We start from the raw sequence: 22907 nt of genomic DNA, 5'->3' as shown, positions 1-22907 counted from the left end.
AATGAGAGGATGAAATCAGTGTTTTATTGCTGCCAACATTATTTATGAGATCCAACTGAAAAAACAATTTAAGTCAAGCGTGACGACCATTCTTAGAGGCTCAGTTTAGATCTGAATTGTAAGTACCCCAAGGGAAAAGCAAGCTAGTAAGAAGCAGGTGTTTTTTGTTTGGAGCCTTTTGTCCCCCCTCCTCTCAAAGAGGATTAAGTCAGAGGCCACTGTTGCACATGAGTTGCCTCTTGTTTTCATGAATGAATACAATTATTTTGCAGAAATGTATTAACTTTAGTACAGCAGTTATTCAGCTATTGCAATTTTGCTTATGAAAAATTAAAGCATTTGGGAATTATAAATAATACAAAAGTATATGATAGCATGACGGCTACATAATTGCTGTTTTCCTTTATCATCCTTATTTACAAAAACCTGATGAAAGTATCATTGTTGCCCCTTGGCCTCTGTGATTCCCATATTTCTCCACTAGGCGGCTCTCTGGCTCCATGTGTCTGCGCCGCGCTTGACTCGGAACTACAGTGAAGGACTGCGGTCAGGTTATCCAACTCCACTGTCAAGCAAGGCTATCCATGCTCGACTGAATTTCCGTGCAATAGCTTGATCGTCGTGGAGAAGTGGGAGAAAGCATCATTGGATGTCAGACAGCACAGTATTCCGTCGCAACTGCATCTTGCGCCCAGAGAAAACACTTTCCGTCAACGTTTACCATCGCCCCTTGGGTAAACAAATCATTGTTTTTGAATTTCGATAGTAGGAATGGGGTAGCTACTTCCTTTTCTAGCTGCAGATGCTGGCGTCCGCTCTTTGCCTGGTAAGGGTTGGGAGTTTACATTTCACACATCAAAAATGCTAGCTAGCAAAGCTAACGTAGCTTGCTAAAGCTAGCTCACTAGCTACATTTCAATGGCGCACCATACACCATTTCAAATGTCGTTTTTTGTTTTAAATACTTAAGTTATTCCATGTTAACTGTCCTGAATATTTTTTTACAGGTTTGCATATTTCTGCTTGCAATTTCTGTTTATTAACTCGTCTTAGCTAGCTAGCAGATAACCAACCAGCTAACTGTCACCTGAAGAGTGTTAAGAGATGAAGTTGGCGACCTTTTGGTGAGTGGTGTCGCGTGCCTCACTAGCCACACCGCTGGGTGCACCGCGGGCACGAGCAATCACAGTGCCATTTATCTTGTGCTGCTGACTTGCCCACCAGGCCCCAAGGGTCTCCTGACTCAGATGTCCATCGCTGGGGTCAATTCTATTTCAATGTCAGGTGCATACCATCACCTATCATGTTATCTCTGGTCAGCTGATTTTTGTCATTTATTTTTTTCCATATTATTGTATTGCATTATCGTAAAGCATTTTTGTGCATTATAGAATTTAATTGATTACAAATTATAATTTCTCCGGAGCTATATTACAGTACGGTTCTGGCTGTACCTTGTTAGTGTACAAGATCAGGGCATAATTTAAACGTAGTGTACTGTGTCGGCATATGTGTGGAGAATAGGGGAATGTATTCAGACAGGATTGTGTCGAGGTACAGATCTGGGGAAGGGTACCAAAACATTTCTGCAGCATTGAAGATCATCAAGAACACAGTGGCCTCCATCATTCTTAAATGGAAGAAGTTTGTAACCACCAAGACTCTTCCTAGAGCTGGCCGCCTGGTCAAACTGAGCAATTGGGGGAGAAGGGCCTTGGTGACCAAGAATCCTATGGTCACTCTGCCAGAGCTCTAGAGTTCCTCTGTGGAGATGGGAGAACCTTCCAGAAGGAAAACCATCTCTGATGCACTCCAGCAATAAGGCCTTTATGGTAGAGTGGCAAGACGGAAGCCACTCCTCAGTAAAAGGCACATTACAGCCCGCTTGGAGTTTGCCAAAATGCACCTAAAGGACGCTGACCAAGAGAAACAAGATTCTCTGGTCTGATGAAACCAAGATTGAGCTATTTGGCCTGAATGCTAAGCGTCACAGCTGGAGGAACCCTGGGACCATCCCTACGGTGCAGCATCATGCTGTGGGGATGTTTTTCAGTGGCAGGGACTGGGACTGGTCAGGATTGAGTGAAAGATGAACAGAGAAAAGTAAAGAGAACCTGCTCCTGAGCGCTTAGGACCTCAGTCTGGGGCGAGGGTTCACCTTCCAACAGGACAATGACCCTAAGCACACAGGCAAGACGATGCATGAGTGGCTTCCGGACAAGTCTCTGAATGTCCTTGAGTGGCCCAGCCAGAGCCCGGACTTGAACCCGTTCGAACATCTCTGGAGAGGCCTGAAAATAGCTGTGCAGCAATGCTCCCCATCCAACCTGACAGAATTTGAGAGGATCTGCAGAGAAGATTGGGAGAAGATAGGTGTATCAAGCTTGTAGCGTCATACCCAAGAAGACTCAATGCTGTAATTGCTGCCAAAGGTGCTTCAGCAAAGTACTTAGTAAAGGGTCTGAATACTTATGTAAATGTGATATTTCAGTTTATTTTATTTTATAAATTAGCAAACATTTCTCAACCTGTTTTTGCTTTGTGGGTGTTGTGTGTAGATTGATGGGTGAAAGCAATTTCATCATTTTTAGAATGAGGCTGTAACGTAACAATGTGGGAACAGTTGAGGGGTCTGAACACTTCCCGAATGCACTGTATATAGAGAGAGTTAGGCCAGGTTTTAGAACGGCTGCCATTTTAGCACTCATATAGAACTTTATTCTTGAAATGTTGATGTAAGGGAGCGGTTGAAATTTTCGCAATTGTTACCCGGAGGAAAATGGGGGAGGTTCAGGCTTTTTCAATTTCAGTCAGAGGGAGGGTTTAGTATAAAAAAAATTGTCCAGGGGAGGATCATGTTATTTGTAAAATATTAAATGTCAGTGTTTGTTAGCATTTTGGAATTTACGTATGTCTACGTATGTCTAACTATGGTGTACAACCCTTCTGCCCGGATGGGTGGGCATTTCACTTTTCCTATCCATTGGCTGTTTGATCAGTCTTTGTGCATGGCGTATCCAGAACAAGTATCTTGCGAATCAAACAGTGCTTGTAGTGATGAAGTAAGTGTTCAAAACAACTGGGAACTCGTAAATCTTCGACTTCAGTGTGTTCAAGACAACTAGGAACTCAGAATAACATTTGGGCCGACTGGGAAAATAATTTTGAACAGTAACTAGTAATTCAAAGTCAGAAGCTCTGGCATCTTTATAGAGCTCAGACTTTTCCGACCTGAAGATCACTGAAGTCATGACTTGACCTCTTTTCCCAGTTGTCTTAAAACCACCAACAAGCATGGCGTCGCAGAATTACACAGACTAACTTATGAAAAAACTTTTCACAATAATGTAAGGGTTTCTTTACAATCTCTGTCCGCTGAAGAGATTAGAAAAGTTCAATGGAATTTTGGAGTCAAAAGGAGATGGTTCTTCAATGTGGACAAAGTGAATGGATGAAATCGGTTGTTGCAGGAGTTGCTACCGAATGGGGAAGACCACAGTCCATGTGGATGGCTCGGCTATCTGTATGCCTACGAGTTGTTCTCCTTTTTGAAGCAATATGTTTATCCTTGGCTTATCCTTGGCTGCCTGTCATTTCATATTTATCTTTTTTATATATACACTGCCGTTCAAAAGTTTGGAGCAAAGAGCAAAAGATGAATTATTAGGAATAATACTGCAGTGAATAGCCTATAGGCCTACACAATGAATTTACACACACACACACACACACGTTCAAAAGTTTGGGGTCACTTAGAAATGTCCTTGTTTTTGAAAGAAAAGCACTTTTTTTGTCCTTTTTTAAAATAACATCAAATTGATCAGAAAAACATTGTAGACATTGATAATGTTGTAAATGACTATTGTTGCTGGAAATGGCTGATTTTAAAAAATAAAAAAATTTAATAGAATATCTACGTAGGCGTACAGAGGCCCATTTATCAGCAACCATCACTCCTGTGTTCCAATGGCACGTTGTGTTAGCTAATCCAAGTTTATCATTTTAAAAGGCTAAAATCATTAGAAAACCCTTCTGCAATTATGTTAGCACAGCTGAAAACTGTTGTTCTGATTTACAGAAGCAATAAAACTGGCCTGCTATAGATTAGTTGAGTATCTGGAGCATCAGCATTTGTGGGTTCGATTACAGGCTGAAAATGGCCAGAAACAAATACCTTTTTTCTGTAACTTGTCAGTCTATTCAATTTTTACATTTAATTTTCTTTTTGTTTTATCCCATTTTCTCCCCAATTTTCGTGGTATCCAATCGCTAGTAATTACTATCTTGTCTCATCGCTACAACTCCCGTACGGGCTCGGGAGAGACGAAGGTCGAAAGCCACGCGTCCTCCGAAGCACAACCCAACCAAGCCCCACTGCTTCTTAACACAGCGCGCCTCCAACCCGGAAGCCAGCCGCACCAATGTGTCGGAGGAAACACCGTGTACCTGGCCCCCTTGGTTAGCGCGCACTGCGCCCAGCCCGCCACAGGAGTCGCTGGAGCGCGATGAGACAAGGATATCCCTACCGGCCAAACCCTCCCTAACCCGGACGACGCTAGGCCAATTGTGCGTCGCCCCACGGACCTCCCGGTCGCGTCCGGCTGCGACAGAGCCTGGGCGCGAACCCAGAGACTCTGGTGGCGCAGCTAGCACTGCGATGCAGTGCCCTAGACCAGGGAGGCCCGTCAGTCTATTCTTGTTCTGAGAAATGAAGGCTATTCCATGCGAGAAGTTGCCAAGAAACTGAAGATCTCGTACAATGCTGTGTACTACTCCCTTCACAGAACAGCGCAAACTGGCTCTAACCAGAATAGAAAGAGTGGGAGGCCCCAATGCACAACTGAGCAAGAGGACAAGTACATTTGAGTGTCGAGTTTGAGAAACAGACGCCTCACAAGTCCTCAACTGGCAGCTTCATTAAATAGTACCTGCAAAACGCCAGTATCAACGTCTACAGTGAAGAGGCGACTCCAGGATGCTGGCCTTCTAGGCAGTGTTCCTTTGTCCAATGTCTGTGTTCTTTTGCCCATCTTAATCTTTTATTTTTATTGGCCAGTCTGAGATATGGCTTTTTCTTTGCAACTCTGCCTAGAAGGCCAGCATCCCGGAGTCGCCTCTTCACTTACAACATTAACAATGTCTACACAGTATTTCTGATCAATTTGATGTTATTTTAATGGACAAAAAATGTGCTTTTCTTTCAAAATCAAGGTCATTTCTAAGTGACCCCAAACTTTTGAACGTGTGTGTGTGTGTGTGTGTGTGTGTGTGTGTGTGTGTGTGTGTGTGTGTGTAAATTCATTGTGTAGGCCTATAGGCTATTCACTGCAGTATTATTCCTAATAATTCATCTTTTGCTCTTGGAGTCCCAGCTTGTACAGGTATTTTGTGCATTGTATTTACTACTACAGCTAGCTCTTGCTTGCTGACTGTAAAACATATGTTTTTATTGATGAGTGAGAAAGTTAGACACACAAATATCATATCCTGCCAAAAATGATAACCTCCCCAGTTATTGTAATGGTGAGAGGTTAGCATGTCTTGGGGGTATGATATTTGTGCGTCTGTACATTTCTCTCTCATCGTTATTCACTATGTATTCAGGAGTATATGTAATCATGGTATCATCCACATTGATGTAGAAGTGTTTAGAAACATATTCTATTCTTATTCTACAATAAAAGTGACTCCAAAATGATAAAAAATTATTTAGAATGCAACCAAAACAAACAGCAAATGCATTCAACACGTTTGTAGAGTCACAAGCTTGATGTAATCATTGCGTGCTAGGAATATAGGACTTTTGATATACTAAACTTTTGACTACTTCAATACACACAAGTGAATTTGTCACAATACCTTTGGTCCCCTAAAATGGGGGGACTATGTGCATAAACTGCTGTTATTTCTAAATGGTTCACCCGATATGGATGAAAATACCCTCAAATTAAAGTTGACAATCTGCACTTTAATCTCATAGTCATTGTATCATTGCTGGAGTACAAAGCCAGAACAACAAAAAATGTGTCACTGTCCCAATAATTACAGAGGACACTAATGGGTCTGGTAGGACTGTAGAGTGAAGGAAGTCTCCTCCCTGTGCTTGGCTGCCAGAGAGGCTGGGGTCCCGACTGAGAAGTGCTCTGGGGAGAGCTTTAGGATTGTTGTTGTGGAAAGTGTGACTACAAGGGCAAAAATGCTGTCCCCATTGTTTTCCTGAATATGGGAGAGCTAAGAATTTCCTGTGTGCGTGTTTTAAACCTCTCCAGGGAGAGAAGTGAACTTCTGCTCTCTATCATTTGGCAGAAGGCCCAGAATATATGGACCTATCATGAATATTGGGCTTTTTCATCATAAGATCTTATTGGAAGTGAAGTGCTTTTATCACTCACTGGCACCGCAGACTGGTGCAAGGTCTTTGGAGTTAGGCTAATTTACGAAAATATGTCCTATTGGAGCCTCAGTTGCTTTCTTTCCTGTCTCTAGGCCTAAGTTAGAGGAAAAAGACAAAAGGCAGGGACATATTCAATGTCAGGGTAATCACATTTTGGTCCAGGCCTGAGCTCTAGCCTAGCCTACACCTCAGTGTTAGACTGTGTGTTCACTCAGGGTTACAGTATTGTGTTAACTGAAAACAGACATGCAGTCCTTTGTGTAGGCGGACATAATCATTCTAAGAGAACTTATGACCGCTAGTCCGCTACTCATATCAAGGGCCAGTGCAGCTCTAGAAGCTGCTCAAATTGGCTTAATTTCAGAATGCTCCAGGGGATGGCGAGATTCTTATTCCTCCAGCACACAGTCCATTTCACCTGAACACCACAGTGATTTTGGCCAGTGATGAGAAGCCTCTGGTGCTGCAGGCTAGCACTTTTGAATGAAGAGGGCAGTAGCCTGGTCCCATGTTAGCTTGGCTTAGGCAATCCACTGCTATTAGGCCATTATTCTGTTGCTTTACACACTGTATTTCTCTGACAGGGATTTCGCTGCTCTCCAGGCCCGTCTTAATCAGGTTCCAAAAGTCTCTGAGGAATGATGGGAAGTTGTCAGCATGGAAAATGAGAATCTGAAAAATAAAATTATCAGCTTTTAACTCATGACAGTGATTGAATTCATCATAATTGGCTTTTGTAATTTTTGGGCATGACATTTTTTTGCAGATTAATATTATTTCATCATAGTTGTGGGTGTAAAATGAGGAAGTCTTATGCTACAGTAGCTATCCCAAGGGTAGCAGCATCAACTATCTGCACCTGCTTAGGGCAACAACATCAACAGTATCGGCCCATTCTACTATAATATAATAATATATGCAATTGTTTTGTTCCAAAGCATAATAGAGAGATGTATGTGATCGTATACAAATGTAAGCGGGATTTGAAATTGTTATGTTTTAGTCAAATTGATCTGTTTGGGCTTCTTGCGGTCAATTTGCGGTCTACAATTATTTGTAGTTTATGTTCCGGCCCCCCAAGCCTCCGCTCAAGAAAAATTGGCCCGCAGCTGAATGTAGTTCATGATACCTGATACGGTGCATTTGGAAAGTTTTCAGACCCTTTGACTTTTTTCACATTTTGTTACATTACAGCCTTATTCTAAAATTGATTAAATTATTTTGTTCCTCATCAATCTCAGAACAATATGCCATATTTTTGGGGGGGCAAATGTATAAAACATTTAAAACAGAAATACCTTATTTACGTAAGTAATCCGACCCTTTGCTGTGAGATTTGAATTTGAGCTCATGTGCAGCCTGTTTCCATTGATCATCCGATGCATTCGGAAAATATTCAGATCCCTTGACTTTTTCCACATTGTTAAGTTACAGCCTTATTCTAAAATGGATGTTTTGACAACTTGATTGGAGTCCTGTGGTAAATTAAATTGATTGGGCATGATTTGGAAAGACACACACCTGTCTATATAAGGTGTTTTCTTTATTTGTTATAGTGAAGACATCACAACTAATGAAATAACACACATGGAATCATGTAGTAACCAAAAAAAGTGTTTTTAATATTTTAGATTCTTCAAAGTAGCCACCCTTTGCCTTGATGACAGCTTTGCACACTCTTGGCATTCTCTCAACCAGCTTCACCTGGAATGCTTTTCCAACAGTCTTGAAGCTGTTCCCACATATGCTGAGCACTTGTTGGCTGCTTTTCGTTCACTCTGTGGTCCAACTCATCCCAAACCATCTCAACTGGGTTGAGGTTGTGTGATTGTAGAGGCCAGGTCATCTGATGCAGCACTCCATCACTCTCCTTGGTCAAATAGCCCTTACACAGCCTGAAGGTGTGTTGGGTCATTGTCCTGTTGAAAAACAAATGATAGTCCCACTAAGCACAAACCAGATGGGATGGTGTATCACTGCAGAATGCTGTGGTAGCCATGCTGGTTAAGTGTGCCTTGAATTCTAAAGAAATCACAGACAGTGTCACCAGCAAAGCTCCATTACACCTTCTCCTCCATGCTTCACGGTGGGAACCACACATGCGGAGATCATCCATTCACCTACTCTGCGTCTCACAAAAACATGGCGGTTGGAACCAAAAATCGCAAATTTGGACTCATCAGACCAAAGGACAGATTTCCACCGGTCTAATGTCCATTGCTCGTGTTTCTTGGCCCAAGTCTCTTCTTATTTTTTGGTGTCCTTTAGTAGTGTTTTCTTTGCAGCAATTTGACCATGAAGGCCTGATTGACGCAGTCTCCTCTGAACAGTTGATTTTGAGATGTGTCTGTTACTTGAACTCTGTGAAGCATTTATTTGGGCTGCAATTTCTGAGGTGCAGGTAACTCTAATGAACTTATCCTCTGCAGCAGAGGTAACTCTGGGTCTTCCTTTCCTGTGGCGGTCCTCATGAGAGCCAGTTTCATTAAAGCGCTTGGTGGTTTTTGCGACTGCACTTGAAGATACTTTCAAGTTTGTGACATTTTCTGTATTGACTGACCTTCATGTCTTAAAGTAATGATTGACTGTCATTTCTCTTTGTTTATTTGAACTGTTCTTGCCATAATATGGATTTGGTCTTTTACCAAATAAGGCTATCTTCTGTATACCACCCCTATCTTGTCACAACACAACTGATTGTTAAACTTTTAACAAGGCACACCTTCTAATTGCAATGCATTCAAGGTGATTACCTCAAGAAGCTGCTTGAGAGTGTGTTATTGCATAGGTTTGATGTCTTCACTGTAGAATAATAGTAAAAATAAAGAACAACATTGGAATGAGTAGGTGTGTCCAAACTTTTGACTGGTACTGTATGTACATTTATTTTTTCAGTATTTTTTTTTATACATTTGCTAAAAACCTGTTTTTGCTTTGTCATTATGGGGTATTGTGTATAGATTGATGAGGAGAGAAAAAACAATTTAGTCAATTTTAGAATATGGTTGTAACGTAACAAAGCGTGGAAAAAGTCAAGGCGTCTGAATACTTTCCGAATGCACTGTATATGGCATTTACCTTTTTGCTTTGCATGAAGGTAAGACCGTTGTTTTCATCAAGTATGTTCACAGCTGTTCTGCGTCTTGAATTTGTCTCTGGCTACTTGCACAAATCAGATTGACATTGCCTACGGCACCAGGCAGGAGGTTTGTTTTCCGTTTCCATTGCCATGGAACTGGGGTCTGACAGAATTTTAATTGTGTTGGCAATGATTAGAATGTTAGGGGGAGTGTCATACTTCTATCGAGCTTTTCACTGCAGAAGTGGATGCCATACTGCAAATAACTTCATACATAGTGATACCAGGTAGTAATTGTCTTATGATATGATAACCTCGCTGCCTACAATGATACCTTAGCCTAGTCAGGAGAATTGAGGTTCCTGGAAGAGATCCCCTCTTTTCATATTGATTGGCTAAATCCAAAACATCTAGGCCTAGCTCGCCAAAGATAATAATATTTGTGTGTATCTAGCACCATATGTTGTGCATTGTCTCTTTCATCACAGAGATTTATCAAACTGTCCTTTGCCTACTCCCAGTATCTGTAATCAGCTCAGGGCCTGACCAGCAGGCATTAGTTATGGGTGACGTAAGCAAGCCCTATGCTCTATGTAATTCARAAGGGCAAAGCAGTCCTCCCCTGGCTCCCGTATCGGTAAGCAGCTCCAGCTATGCAGCCTACATGAGGACAAAGAGCTGTGGTGGATTGTGGTGCTAAATATAGCTGGGCGCTAGGTACAGATTAGTGTTGAATAGTGAAAAGTGAGGGATCAGTGTGTGGGGAATATCATTCAGCCAGCTCGGCAATGATTGATATGACAACGTGGGCTCTCCCCCAGACAGCTCACTGGCTTCAATTGGTGTCTGCCTGCAGGATGTTTGATAAGACCTCTCTAGGATAGGATAGGTATCAGGAAGAAGAGCATGACGAGTGATTCTACTTTGTGGATTGGTTGCTGTAAGTCAATCCTCTCAGTCAGTTTAGCATAGCATCAATTATGCTAAGGAGTAAGTGTTAATGTAAAGATAGGCTATGTCTTTTGTATGTTCAGACTCTTTGGTCTATGGCTTCTGCCAATCTGTATTCAGACCCCTTGACTTTTTCKAAATTTTGCTACGTTAACAGCTTTATTCTAAAATGGATTAAAAAAGAAATCCTACACACCGCATAATGGAAAAACAAAAAGTATATATATATTTTTTTGCAAATGTATAAAAAAACAGATATTCCATTTACATAAGTATTCAGACCCTTAACTCAGTACTTTGTTGAAGCACCTTTTGGCAGCGATTACAGTCTCAAGTCTTCTTGGGTATGACGCTTCAAGCTTGGCACACCTTTATTTGGGGAGTTTCTCCCATTCTTCTCTGCAGATCCTCTCAAGCTCTGTCAGGTTGGATGGGGAGCATCGCTGCACAGCTATTTTTGAGTGGTCCAGGCTCACTCAAGGACATTCAGAGACTAGTCCCGAAGCCACTCCTGCATTGTCTTGGCTCTGTGCTTAGGGTCGTTGTCCTGTTGGAAGGTAAACCTCCGCCCCAGCCTGAGGTCCTGAGCGCTCGGGATCAGGTTTTTATCAAGGATCTCTCTGCTCCGTTCATCTTTCCTTCAATCTTGACTAGTCTTCCAGTCCATTCCGCTGAAAAATATCCTCACAACATGATGCTTCCACCACCGTGCTTCACCGTAGGGATGGTGCCAGGTTTCCTCCAGACGRGATGCTTGGCATTCAGGCCAAAGAGTTAAATCTTGGTTTCATCAGACCAGAGAATCTTGTTTCTCATGGTCTAAGAGTCCTTTAGGTGCCCTTTGGCAAACTCCAAGCGGGCTGTCATGTGCCTTTTACTGAGGAGTGTCTTCCGTCTGCCCACTCTACCATAAAGACCTGATTGATGGAGGGCTGTCCTGTAAGCTTCCCCCATCTCCACAGAGGAACTCTAGAGCCTTGTCAGTCAAAAAAATAAATAACAGTATGGGGATGAGGTAGTTGGCTGTGCTATTTACAGATGAGCTGTGTACAGATACAGTGATCGGGAAGCTGCTCTGACAGCTGATGCTTAAAGTTAGTGAGGGAGATATGAGTCTCCAGCTTCAGTCATTTTTGCAATTCATTCCAGTCATTGGCAGCAGAGAACTGGAAGGAATGGCGGCCAAAGGATGCTTCATTGTAGGCATGGTGCCAGGTTTCCTCCAGACGTGACGCTTGGCATTCAAGTCAAAGAGTTCAATCTTGGTTTCATCAGACCAGAGACAATCGGGTTCTTGGTCACCTACCTGACCAAGGCCCTTCTCCCCCGATTGCTCCGTTTGGCCAGGCGGCCAGCTCTAAGAAGAGTCTTGGTGGTTCCAGACTTCTTCCATTTAAGAATGATGGAGGCCACCGTGTTTTTGGGGACCTTCAATGCTGCAGAAATATTTTGGTACAATTCCCCAGATCTGTACCTCGACACAATCCTGTCTCTGAGCTCTACAGACAATTCCTTTGACCTCAGTGCATGTCAGCGCAAAAACCAAAGCCATGTCAACTGTGGGACCTTATATAGACAGGTGTGTGCCTTTTCCAAATCATGTCCAATTAAATTAATTTACCACAGGTGGACTCCAATAAAGTTGTCGAAACCTCCATTTTAGAATAAGGCTGTAACTTAACAATGTGGAAAAAGTCAAGGGATCTGAATATTTTCTGAATGCATTGTATGTTTGTGTCAGATCATATGGTGTGCCATGACATCTAGAAAGTATGTTTTTGCAGAAACTCTTAGCAGCCAGACCATAGGACAGGGCAGAGCACTGTGTCCTTGGTGCGGCACTGTGATTCACAGGTTCGCGTCACACTTCCCCATTTCATCCTGTGTGCTCCATTCAAATGGCCTCTCCTACATTCATACAATATTTTGACTGTGTCCAGCTAGCTAATAATCACCCAAATGATAGCTACACAGTCCGGGAGCATCAAAAACAATGGATAGAGGACCATTTTTCTTTTGCACATTTTGAAGGCAAGGAAATATAACCAATTTATAGTGCGGCCCTCCGGACCTTGTTGAATGCTTAAAGATTTGCCCAAATTTGACACTGTCTAATGCCTGTTGACTGACTGTGATGAGGTGCTGCTGGGCTAGGCTGACTTCATAGTCACACTGCGCGGGCGTCACTGCTTTTGCGTCTGTGTGAAAAACTTCTGCATGGCTGTGCTGGTGTGGAGTGTTTTCATTCAGCTCTTGTGACCTGCTTAGGCGGTGCATGTGGTGGCCCTCTGGGTCATGGTGCAGTTGGCAGCGGGTGATGCCTCTAGCCCCTGCTCTGTCCTCTGCTGGCACTGGCTGACGCTTTTCTGGTGCCTGGGGACACAAGCGTTGCTGTGGGAATGCGGACACCTAGGGTGACTGGGCTGGTGCAGGGTGTCGTTGTCGGGGAAGTAATGTTATCAGACAGCGACCCTGATTGAGACGGCCCCCAAGCTGAATTGTAACGGCATTTTGTGTGTGTGTGTGTCCCAGAAATGTATAGCCTTATCTTTCGATAGCCTCCTTTGACACACCTCGGCTATTTCTCGAGAGGAACATGTTAATTTCCACCGCTGCTCATTGTGATGCTCAGTCATGATGTCTGTCTGCTTCTCCACAACATGGCTGCTGTTCCTGACATTCTTCCTGTTCCCAACACTGCAGGTGCTGAAGGGATGCGTGGGCTGGAAGTCCTAGGGCACTGCTAGCCCACCTCTGCTCAGAGAGAACGCAGCACTGTGTCCTCAACACACTGCCTGCCTGCCTGCCTGGGGAGACCAGCCATCACATCCTCACAGCATTGGATGCAGCTGGCTCAAAAACAGAGGAAGAACCGTGACCGGCTGTCTGTGGTGTTGTGATGATGAGGGGATAACGGGGCCGAGCGCTGAGGGCCCTGAGGTGGACTGGCACAGTTGAAGCAGCAGGCCAGGGTTAAGCCAGGGGAGGGGAGGCAGGTGGTGGGCGCCCACCGTCCAAGGACCAGGAGCCACCATTTCTCGGGTGGTGTTGCCGGCGCGGAGGAGGGGCGCCGTTCGGAGGTTGGAGGCTCTCTGGATGATGACCAGCCTCTTCCGCCGTCACAGCAACAGCAGTGGTAACCATGGTGACGTGGCGCCGCACGAGGAAAGCCCTGTTRCAGGCGAACTCAACAACAGTCGTGGGGGTGGGCGCACGGTGCGGCGTCTGGAGTTCAACCAGGCCATGGAGGACTTCAGGACCATGTTCCCCAGCATGGAACAGGAGGTGATAGAGTGTGTTCTGCGGGCCAACCACGGAGCCGTGGACTCCACCATCGACCAGCTGCTCCAGATGAGCCTAGACGGACACGGCTCTAACGACAGCTCTGACTCAGAGGACAGCCTTCCTCCTGAGGTACGTCTAGGGGCTACTTGTATAGAAACTAGTGGGTAGCCCAGATTAAACTAAGTGAACACAACCTAAGACCGTCTGAGACTATAGCTTATCATGAAATGCATGTCAAAGTTGTCAGCTACTTTTTCACCCCATATTCATTCATACACCTTATTTCATTGTATTTATTTGTTTGCCTCTTCAAACCAGATGGTTGCTCCTGGGGAGGGAAAAGTATTTGATGTTGCTTTTAATATGCGGTTGTAATGGATGACATGCATTTCTCTGGAGGTCACTGTGATTATACACTGCTATTGTGGACAGAAAGCTTTGATAGGCTGTCTAAAGCGGTTTTCAAAAGCTTGCCAATACCCAGAGGTAGGCTATACACTGTATGCTCTATATGTGTTGACTGCTGTGAACAGCCAAGACAAGCCATTCCTTTGGACATTCATGACCTCCCTTTGTACTGATGCATCAACTCTTTCTGAGTAGTAACAAGGTTGTATCAAGTGCCTTATTGGACTMCCAAGCTGTTCGCTTTGTATTTGATTAAATTACTGCAGGTCTCTCAATTCCAACCATATTTTGTGTTTTTATTAGCCTCAGTCCACTCTGGCTSTATTCCACCAATGACACCATGCTCCACACAGGATATTATTGAACTTTGTTTAGTTTATTTCCCCCTATCACTCTGAATGACCTGAGGGAGAGGAGCAGATGTTTATCTTAATAAATGATGAAGAGCTGATCTTAGTACTTATAGTGGAGCGTGTTCTACCTCGCATGCTAGGCTGTTATTTGGAAAGTGAAGTTAATTTACATTGATTAAATACAGGATGAAAACCTGCTGCTTGAGGTTTGTAAAACAGCCCAATGAAAGCCCTCACATTGCCTCTTATTAAGGGCATAAAGGCTGAGCTGCATTTCCAATGAGCAGTTATAATACAGATTCATTATTCATTTCATCTGCTCTTTGAAGTGTTCATATGTGCCATCTGAAGGGGCTGTCATGTCCTTTAGAACATTCTCAATGTCTCCCCTGACCTCTAACCTCTGACCTTGTAGATCCGGGAGAGGACGTTGGAGCCAGACAGCTCTGACGAGGAGCCCCCGCCGGTCTACTCCCCGCCCTCCTATGACATGCACATCTACGACAGGAAGTACCCAGACGAGGTCCTGCCCACAGCCTCACCACCTCCCAGGCAAGTGAAATGAAGTGAAGAGAAGAGAAGATAAGATAAGAGAGGGAGGGAAGGGGGAGGTCTCAGGGCCACCTGGCTGGCTCTGACCTCATTTCACTTAAAGGAGAATAATAGATGGTTGGGATAATGTGAATTAGTGAATACGTTTTCTCTGAAACCATACTTTACATGAGTGTTGAGATACATATTCTACTTTGGTGCTTTCTCTATATCTAATACATGATATGACTGGTCAGCGATTCATGCTGTGAGTGCTTTGAATGCTAAGAGGTTCATAATGCTCCACCTGCTGTCTAATGAATGCTAGTGCAGCAGCTATGAAATCCATGCGAGGTACATGTTCTTAACTGTGCTCTAACTTGGGTAGATCTGTAGACCTAATACTAGTGATAGTTTTGTTATATGAACACAATGTTGTATATGTGTGCCAAGGAGAGAACCTTTCAGAAGAAAGAGAAACAGTTTATGTTTATGTTAGATGGATCCTTTGAAGATGACCAACACAACATTATTGATATTTACGGTTARAGAACGTAGCATCAATGGAACTAACAATATCCTTTGCCATCTATCTGCCAGCTTTGATGCCAGTCAAACTCCTCCCTGCCAGCCCCCTCCTTGTCCACCCCCTCCCGCCAGTCAATGGCAGGTTGGCAGTTACAGGAACTGGAACCCACCGTTACTAGGCAACCTCCCTGATGACTTCCTGCGGATCCTGCCTCAGCAGCTGGATAGTCTGCCAGTAGGTAGATTTATGGGTCAGCCCCTAATGGACCATTAACCCACACTGCCATTACTTACAGACTGCTGGCTGCCTGGCACTCTGCTCTGATGGCCAACTGGCTGGATAATTACCAGCCTCTGCAACGGGCTGCACGCTAAGGAAAATACAGTTTAGCTATTTATACAGAATCAGTTCCCTGGTAGTCTTCCAAAAATGAAGACACCACCCAAAAAACTAGATATTATTTTCAATTCATGGTGCAATTTTATAAAAAACTGAAGTATTTCCACATAGGACTTTGACATGTCTAACAGTGTTCTCTCTGGTCCCTCCCTGCAGCGCTCATACACCAGCCTAACGCAGAGTAGTCTGACCCAGCCCTCTTCCTCTTCATCCCTGTCGTCCATGACGCAGCAAGTTCAGCCGGGGACGGGGGCCAGGGCAGGCCAGGTTGGCATGGAGACTGAGCAGGAGAGGAAGCTGAAGCAGTACTTGGGAGATGAGCGCATCGCCCTCTTCCTGCAGAACGAGGAGTTTATGAGGGAGCTGCAGCGCAACCGCGAGTTCCTCATCGCCCTTGAGAGAGGTGTGTACACACACACGTCCAAGCACACACTCAGTAATACATCCTCACACTGATTATTTTCTGCAACGTTTCCAAATGTTTTATACAGTACTAAGCGATGATATCACTATGCTTTCATCCCAATCAAGGTATGAAGAGTCATTAGAAGAAGGGTCTCTGTCATGGCAGTGCTTTTCTCTTAATTTTCACCACTTCTGTACTAGTAATGCATGAAGGAAGGCTTGCAGGTTGTCCTGCTACGTGCCTCTATGCCCATAACCCTATTGATGCTGAGACATCGGCTCTCTCTGTTTTAGATCGGCTGCAGTATGAGTCAAAGACATCCAAGTCCCATCATTCAACAGCTTTCATGGGGATGTCCACTCCAGGTAGATATCATTCATCTGCACTCCATAGCATTCAGCTACATCCTAGTACTCTCGCTCTGAAAAGGTCCAGGTTTCATGTAGGCTCCTGCAGTGAAATGCCTTATTTTAAAGGCACACAGAGGAAGTGTGACTCGGTGTGCATCTCACTCGTTGTTTATCAATCAATCACTCAATCAAATGTATAATTTTTTTWATTTTTACATCAGCCATTTTTWAATTTTTACATCAGCCAATGTTTTAAGGTGCTGTACAGAAACCCAGCCTAAAACCCCAAACAGCAAGCAATGCAGATGTAGAAGCACATGTCTCTGTGTGCGTCTTATCATGTCTTGATGTGTGTGTCTTTCTCTGTTCTTGCGCGTCTCTGTGGGGTCTATTTCACGCTGCTTGTTTGTGTTCTAGGAGATAATTGTGCCTCAGGCTCTGGGGAGGCCTGCACCAATGTTACAGACGATGCCTTGTTCCGTGACAAACTCAAGCACATGGGCAAATGTAAGAACACTCCCAATCTCTGGCTTGCTCTCTGGGGTATAACTAAATATTTTTCTCAATGTATGTGTCTCTGTGTCGCTCCCAAATTCCAAATGTTATCAGAACTTTCCACGTTGGGAATGTCCAGTTAGCATGAAATGGTTCTAGCAGTGCATGGAACTGGAAATGAGGGATGGTGTCTATATACAGCAAGGTCATTATTAGAAATCAACATACATTTGTAGGACATTACCCTCTTAAAGTTGGTGCTCCAGAAAGGTATACAGTAGTAAAAGTCTCCACCGTTCCTGCTCTTTAAAACTGCAAATAAGATATTAAGAATAAAATGTTTTCTGAAATATATAATTATGTGTTGATGGACATATGCTTTCTCAAATCCAATCAGTCATATTAATTAAAACAAACTCAGCCCAAACTGTTAAATTTGTATTCACTTAACCAATTGTCTGTTTTCTCTCCACTTTCTATTTGATCCTGTAATCCTCCACAGCTACACGGAAGAAGCTTTTTGAAGTCGCTAGAGCTTTCTCTGAAAAGACCAGAAGAAGAAAAACAAAAAGGAGAGCCCTCTTGAAACACAATTCGTATCCTTCCACTTCACTAGTGGTCCCGTACCCCACCCATCACCTCTCCCTCCTCTCCCTGACAGGCCTCCATTGTCCAATGGTTCTTTTGTCCTTGCCAGAAGTGACCTTGAGCTTCAATTGAACTGAACAGATGCGCTTGCATTGTAAAGATGTAATTAACTATCCCTGAGAGACATCCCTGTATGTTGATGAGTGGCTGTAATATCTGCCTTTGTTTCTGATGTATGTGGGTTTGAATTCCAGGGAATGTCCCATTTAGTATCCATTTTGGCTTTATTAGGGCTTTGCTGAATTAGGAGGTCCTCTCATGGCCTTGACTCTGGTCCCGCAGGCTTAGTATTATGTTTAAACCACTGCCAGTCCTCTTAACATTCTCTATCAGACTGGGTAATGCTGCCTCCACTGCCAACCTCTTGGATGACGAAGATGCCGGACACCTGAGTGGTACGTTTATCGATGTTTTAATATCATTCCAGTGAAGAAACTTCATTGAATGCTATGAGACATTGATTGGTCGATTGTTTCATTTAGGCCTAGTCCAATTGTAAGTGGGGAGATGAATGTGGACCACATGCTTATTTGTATGAACCATGTGTCTGTACAGAGAAGGACAGACAACTTAAGAGACCAGGCCCTCAGGAAGAGGAGATGCCCCAGCAGGAAGTGTTGTCATGGTGAGAGAGCAGTAACCACCCACAAAAAACATGCCTTAAACTGTACATTTGTATGTTTTGGATTTCCTCAACTAACATTTATCTTACCTATTTCTCTGATAGATTTCTCATATAGTTTCTTCTGTGACAATGGAAGAACAACATGGTTCACACTACACCTCTGGACCTGAACCAGACCGTCCGAACTCCCATGGAATATTGTTGTCTTTAGATGCTCTTCAGGACTGGGAAATTTTAAGTCGTAAGACCAACATGACTGATTTGGAAGTCAGAGCAATTCTTCAACCAATGAGATTTTAGCTAGCAAAATGAGCTAGCTAATATTGCAAATGATAAAGTTAGCTAGCTTGCTTAGCTATTATCCACATTGATAAGTTTGACGGCATCAAAGGTGATCGGTCAGTGATGAAACGTCACAACTCTTAAATTGGGTATCATCTCCATCTCCGACTTTCCCACTACGAATTCCAAATTGGGAGGGTCGTTCAAGTGCTTATTTCCCAGTCGAAACATTGTATTTCCCAATTCCGAGTAGCATTTGAAGGCAGTCTTTTGATTTCTTGTTTCAGAAATCAACAAACTGGCTAGTTAGATGCTTTTTTGTATGATTTAAATTACATTTTAATATAATATATATATTGTTATTGATGGTGAATATTAATAATGTTATGATTTTATTTTAAAGTATTACTCATTTTGAATTATTCCTGATAATYTCTGGGTGATACAGTGAAAGCTGGAGTTGTAATTCCGATACGACTTAGGAGTCTAGTGCATTTTACTTGCATATGAATGGATTTGAACATATTTATACTGAACAAAAATATAAACGCAACAATTTCAGAGATTTTGCTGAGTTACAGTTCATATCAGGAAATCAGTCAGTTGAAGTAAATAAATTAGGCCCAGATCTATGGATTTCACATGGGCAGGGGTGCAGCCATGASTGGGCCTTGGAGGGCATAGGCCCACCCACTGAGTACCCAGGCCCACCCACTGGGGAGAATGAGTTGTTCCCCACACAAGGGCTTTATTACAGACAGAAATACTCCTCAGCATCTCCCCACACATCCCCTCAGACGATCTTGCAGGTGAAGAAGCTGGATGTGGAGGTCCTGGGTTGGCCTGGTTACACGTAGTCTGCGGTTGTGAGGCCGGTTGGACGTACTGCCAAATTCTCTAAAACAACATTGGTGGATGCTTATGGTAGAGAAATGAACATTCWKTGGCAACAACTCTGTTGGACATTCCTGCAGTCAGCATGCCAATTACACGCTCCCTCAAAACTTGAGAGACAGCTGTGGCATTGTGTTGCTTAACAAAACTGCAAATTTTAAAGTGGCCTTTTATTGTCCCCAGCACAAGGTGTAATGATCTTGCTGTTTAATCAGCTTCTTGATATGCCACACCTTATATTMGCAAAATGCTCACTAACAGGGATGTAAACAAATTTGTGTACAACATTTTAGAGAAATAAGCTTTTTGTACGTGTGGAATATGTCTGGGATCTTTTATTTCAGCTCATGAAACATGGGACCAACACTTTACATGTTGCGTGATATATTTTTGTTCAGTATAGCTCGGTACCATTCAAGTCKATTTCTGACCCCATGTGAGTTTGTGTGTGTGGAACAAAATATTGTTATATTTTATTCTTACCCCAATGCAACCATATTCTCAATCTGATATTATAATCTCTCCAAAAATAGTCTGCCTTGAGGTCCAATTTTAAGGTCCAGATAGGCTAATTCTTCCTGTTGGTCTATGGTATCTTCCCAGAGATGACCTATGTAGGTGATACTGTTTCCAGTGTAACAAGAGAGCACTGGTTTGAATCAGAATTGGGACCATCAGTGTAACAGTAGCCATGTGGCTAGGGTTTCCTCCTTTAGCATGCATACACCTATTTACTCAGTAAATCATTTATGTACTGTTTCTCATACAACTTTATAGTACAGTATTTGATACACTATGAATTTTCTTCTTCTGTTTGTGGCTTCTACATCTTTGTTGCTAACAGAAGAGAAGTTTGATCTTAAATTGAGGATTTATTCCCGAATTTCACTCTGCTTGCTATTTTCATATTTTACCATGTGTTTTTGCCGGTGACTGTCTCTTCCATGCCTCTGAGGACACTACACCCCCATTGCAGCTCAGTTTTACTAAAATCATTTGTTTTTGTTATGTAGAGAATAAATGATTTACATTTTATTTGAAGATAATAGTTAATTCTTGTCTTGTTTGTAGATGCTTAGGAAAGGAATCTCATGACTGTATCACAATGATTCACTGGCTTTATGTGATCCTGCTGTAAATGAGACCTATAAGAGTTGATAGAAGTTTTTTTATTTTGAGTACCATCATTTTTTTAAATTGAGAATACCAGTACTTCCTGATAATATTCACGCTGGTTTAGACTGTATGTATCTGCATCACTTAGCTATGTATTTAGCTAGATGTGTATAAATTGAAATGGTTTGAATGATTTATGATCTTGGGGAAATCATTGCCATAAACTATGTAGATATACGTACTGTAGTTAGCAAGAAAATAATCAATGCTCAGGGAATCTTACTCAAACACCATTTTCTTGTCGTGTTCGACCCTCTTCTCCGCCATTTTCTCCCCAACTGATTAAACACAGCTAAAATGTTTCTGATATTTATATTCTGCAGTGTTCCATGGCCTACTATGCTATAATCCTTGTGGGTGGAGTTTTGGACCAATTATAATTGGTTTGGTACTGCATTCTCTGGCTATACTAGAGAGAGAAGATGGCACTCTGTTGGCCTTTGTGGAACACATCAATTCAGTACAAATGGCAAGACTTTTCAATATCAGTCCTATCCTTTAGAAAATACTGTTTTAGCAAATGCAGTTTAGACTACAATTGCTTCTTATCATCAGACCACAAACTTAATCTGTCACCCTGTCTAGTTGTAGTTTACCTCCACTTTTACGAAAGTGAACCTGTAAATGAACCTTTAAGATTATAGATTGTTTTACACTGAAATAGGATATGGACCAAAAAAACTAAACTAGAGGGTGACTTGTTCTTAGGTGCGTAAGCATTTCATTTCAGTCTGAACATTTTCTTTATCTGGGTTTGTGTGATGGATGAAATATTCTGTTGTCCTGTGTGTTGGTCAGGGGGCACCTGAGACTTGGTATATTTATATTGTCTTCCATGTTACCTTAGGTCCCTCCAAAGGATTTTGTGTTACATGAATGTACAGTATAGAGCCAATGTTGATTAAAACATTAACCATTTACAGTGCTCCTCTTTGGGCTTGTTATTTGAATGACTCACCATCACCCAATCAAAAGACAGAATTTATCTTTGTGAAAGTCTCAWACTGTATTCCTCTATTTTTCTATTTGAAAAAGCATACATGCTAGAAACCTATCATCAAATTACATTACAACTCATGTTATCAAATGCAGGTTAAAGAAAGAAGAAATGCTAATGCTTTTTTATGACTTGTACAATGTATTTCTATCTGTAAGAGAAATGCTGGTATAGATCTTGAGAAATGATGTAATCTAGTATACATGTAGTATGATCTCTTACTACTCAACCCAATCCAAAAATAGCTATTAAAAAAATCACTTTCAGGATAACTTCTAAAGCAAATATTTTCTTGTACTGCATTTTCTTTGCTACTTGAATAATACAGTTGTTGTACTCTGTGTTCATGGTCTTTATTGTGTGCCAGAGTTTAACTCCACATATAGCATGTCCTACTAATTGCTCTATTTAATGTGTTTGTATGTGGCAGTGTGTGTGCTCCCATGTGCCTTCATTTAAAGAGTTCCCAGGAAGTGACATCAACCCACTGACTGAGCACTGCCACTCATGTCATTTCACAGCACTTAATTTTAGAACATGTTTACTTACTCCTATCTTAGATATGGTATGTAAGACATGACAAAACAGAAATTAAAGTGGTGTGTTCTTTCATGCCTGGTACAAAGTAATTACACAGGGTATTGATCCAAAATATGCCTAAGGAATGTTAACGGTTGCAATTTCATTGTTTCTCTTGTCCTATGCATTTCATGACTTGACTAGGACTATATGTGATAGTAATCAATGCTGCTCAGTGAAATGATTCAATATCACTGCCTGAACTTTTTTGATCACGAGAGGAGTTTGGACCGGGTCCTAACTGCAAACCTACTTTGTCCACTAGATGGTGTTCTTCACAAATGTATTCCACTTTATTGCATCTGCATCCCATGCTTAGTTTTTTTCCTCTCATTGCCTCTGTTTCAGATAGTATGACACATCAGTGTTTTCTCTTGTTTGTTGTCCTGATCATCTCTACCATAGTATCTTGATTATCCTTGCTTGCCGCCTCTGTTTTGTAGTTCAGTCCTTTATTCCTCCCTTGCTGTCAGTCTTTCTCCGTTTATGCATGGCCTCCCTCTGTAGTCATTGCCACCCCTATCCT

General features: G+C 42.5%; 1 protein-coding gene across 2 annotated transcripts; it reads left to right on the top strand.

Moving 5' to 3' along the window:
• The first annotated feature begins 520 nt into the window (after positions 1-520).
• On the top strand, positions 521-21730 carry LOC111981804 (CUE domain-containing protein 1). Of its 2 annotated transcripts, none has more exons than XM_070449474.1 (11): positions 521-734; positions 13128-13838; positions 14886-15022; positions 15602-15764; positions 16086-16332; positions 16629-16700; positions 17103-17192; positions 17683-17776; positions 18162-18223; positions 18384-18453; positions 18556-21730. In XM_070449474.1, coding segments are annotated over exons 2-11 (1254 nt in total). In that variant the 5' UTR covers positions 521-734; positions 13128-13520; the 3' UTR covers positions 18557-21730. The 2 variants fall into 2 exon arrangements, with proteins under 2 accessions (XP_070305575.1, XP_023869019.1); XM_024013251.2 differs by having other exon boundaries at positions 521-826.
• The last annotated feature ends 1177 nt before the right edge of the window (positions 21731-22907 follow it).

This window comes from Salvelinus sp. IW2-2015, linkage group LG20 (assembly GCF_002910315.2).
Source record: "Salvelinus sp. IW2-2015 linkage group LG20, ASM291031v2, whole genome shotgun sequence".
Taxonomy (NCBI): Eukaryota; Metazoa; Chordata; class Actinopteri; order Salmoniformes; family Salmonidae; genus Salvelinus; species Salvelinus sp. IW2-2015.
This window is presented reverse-complemented; position numbering and strand designations above follow the sequence as displayed.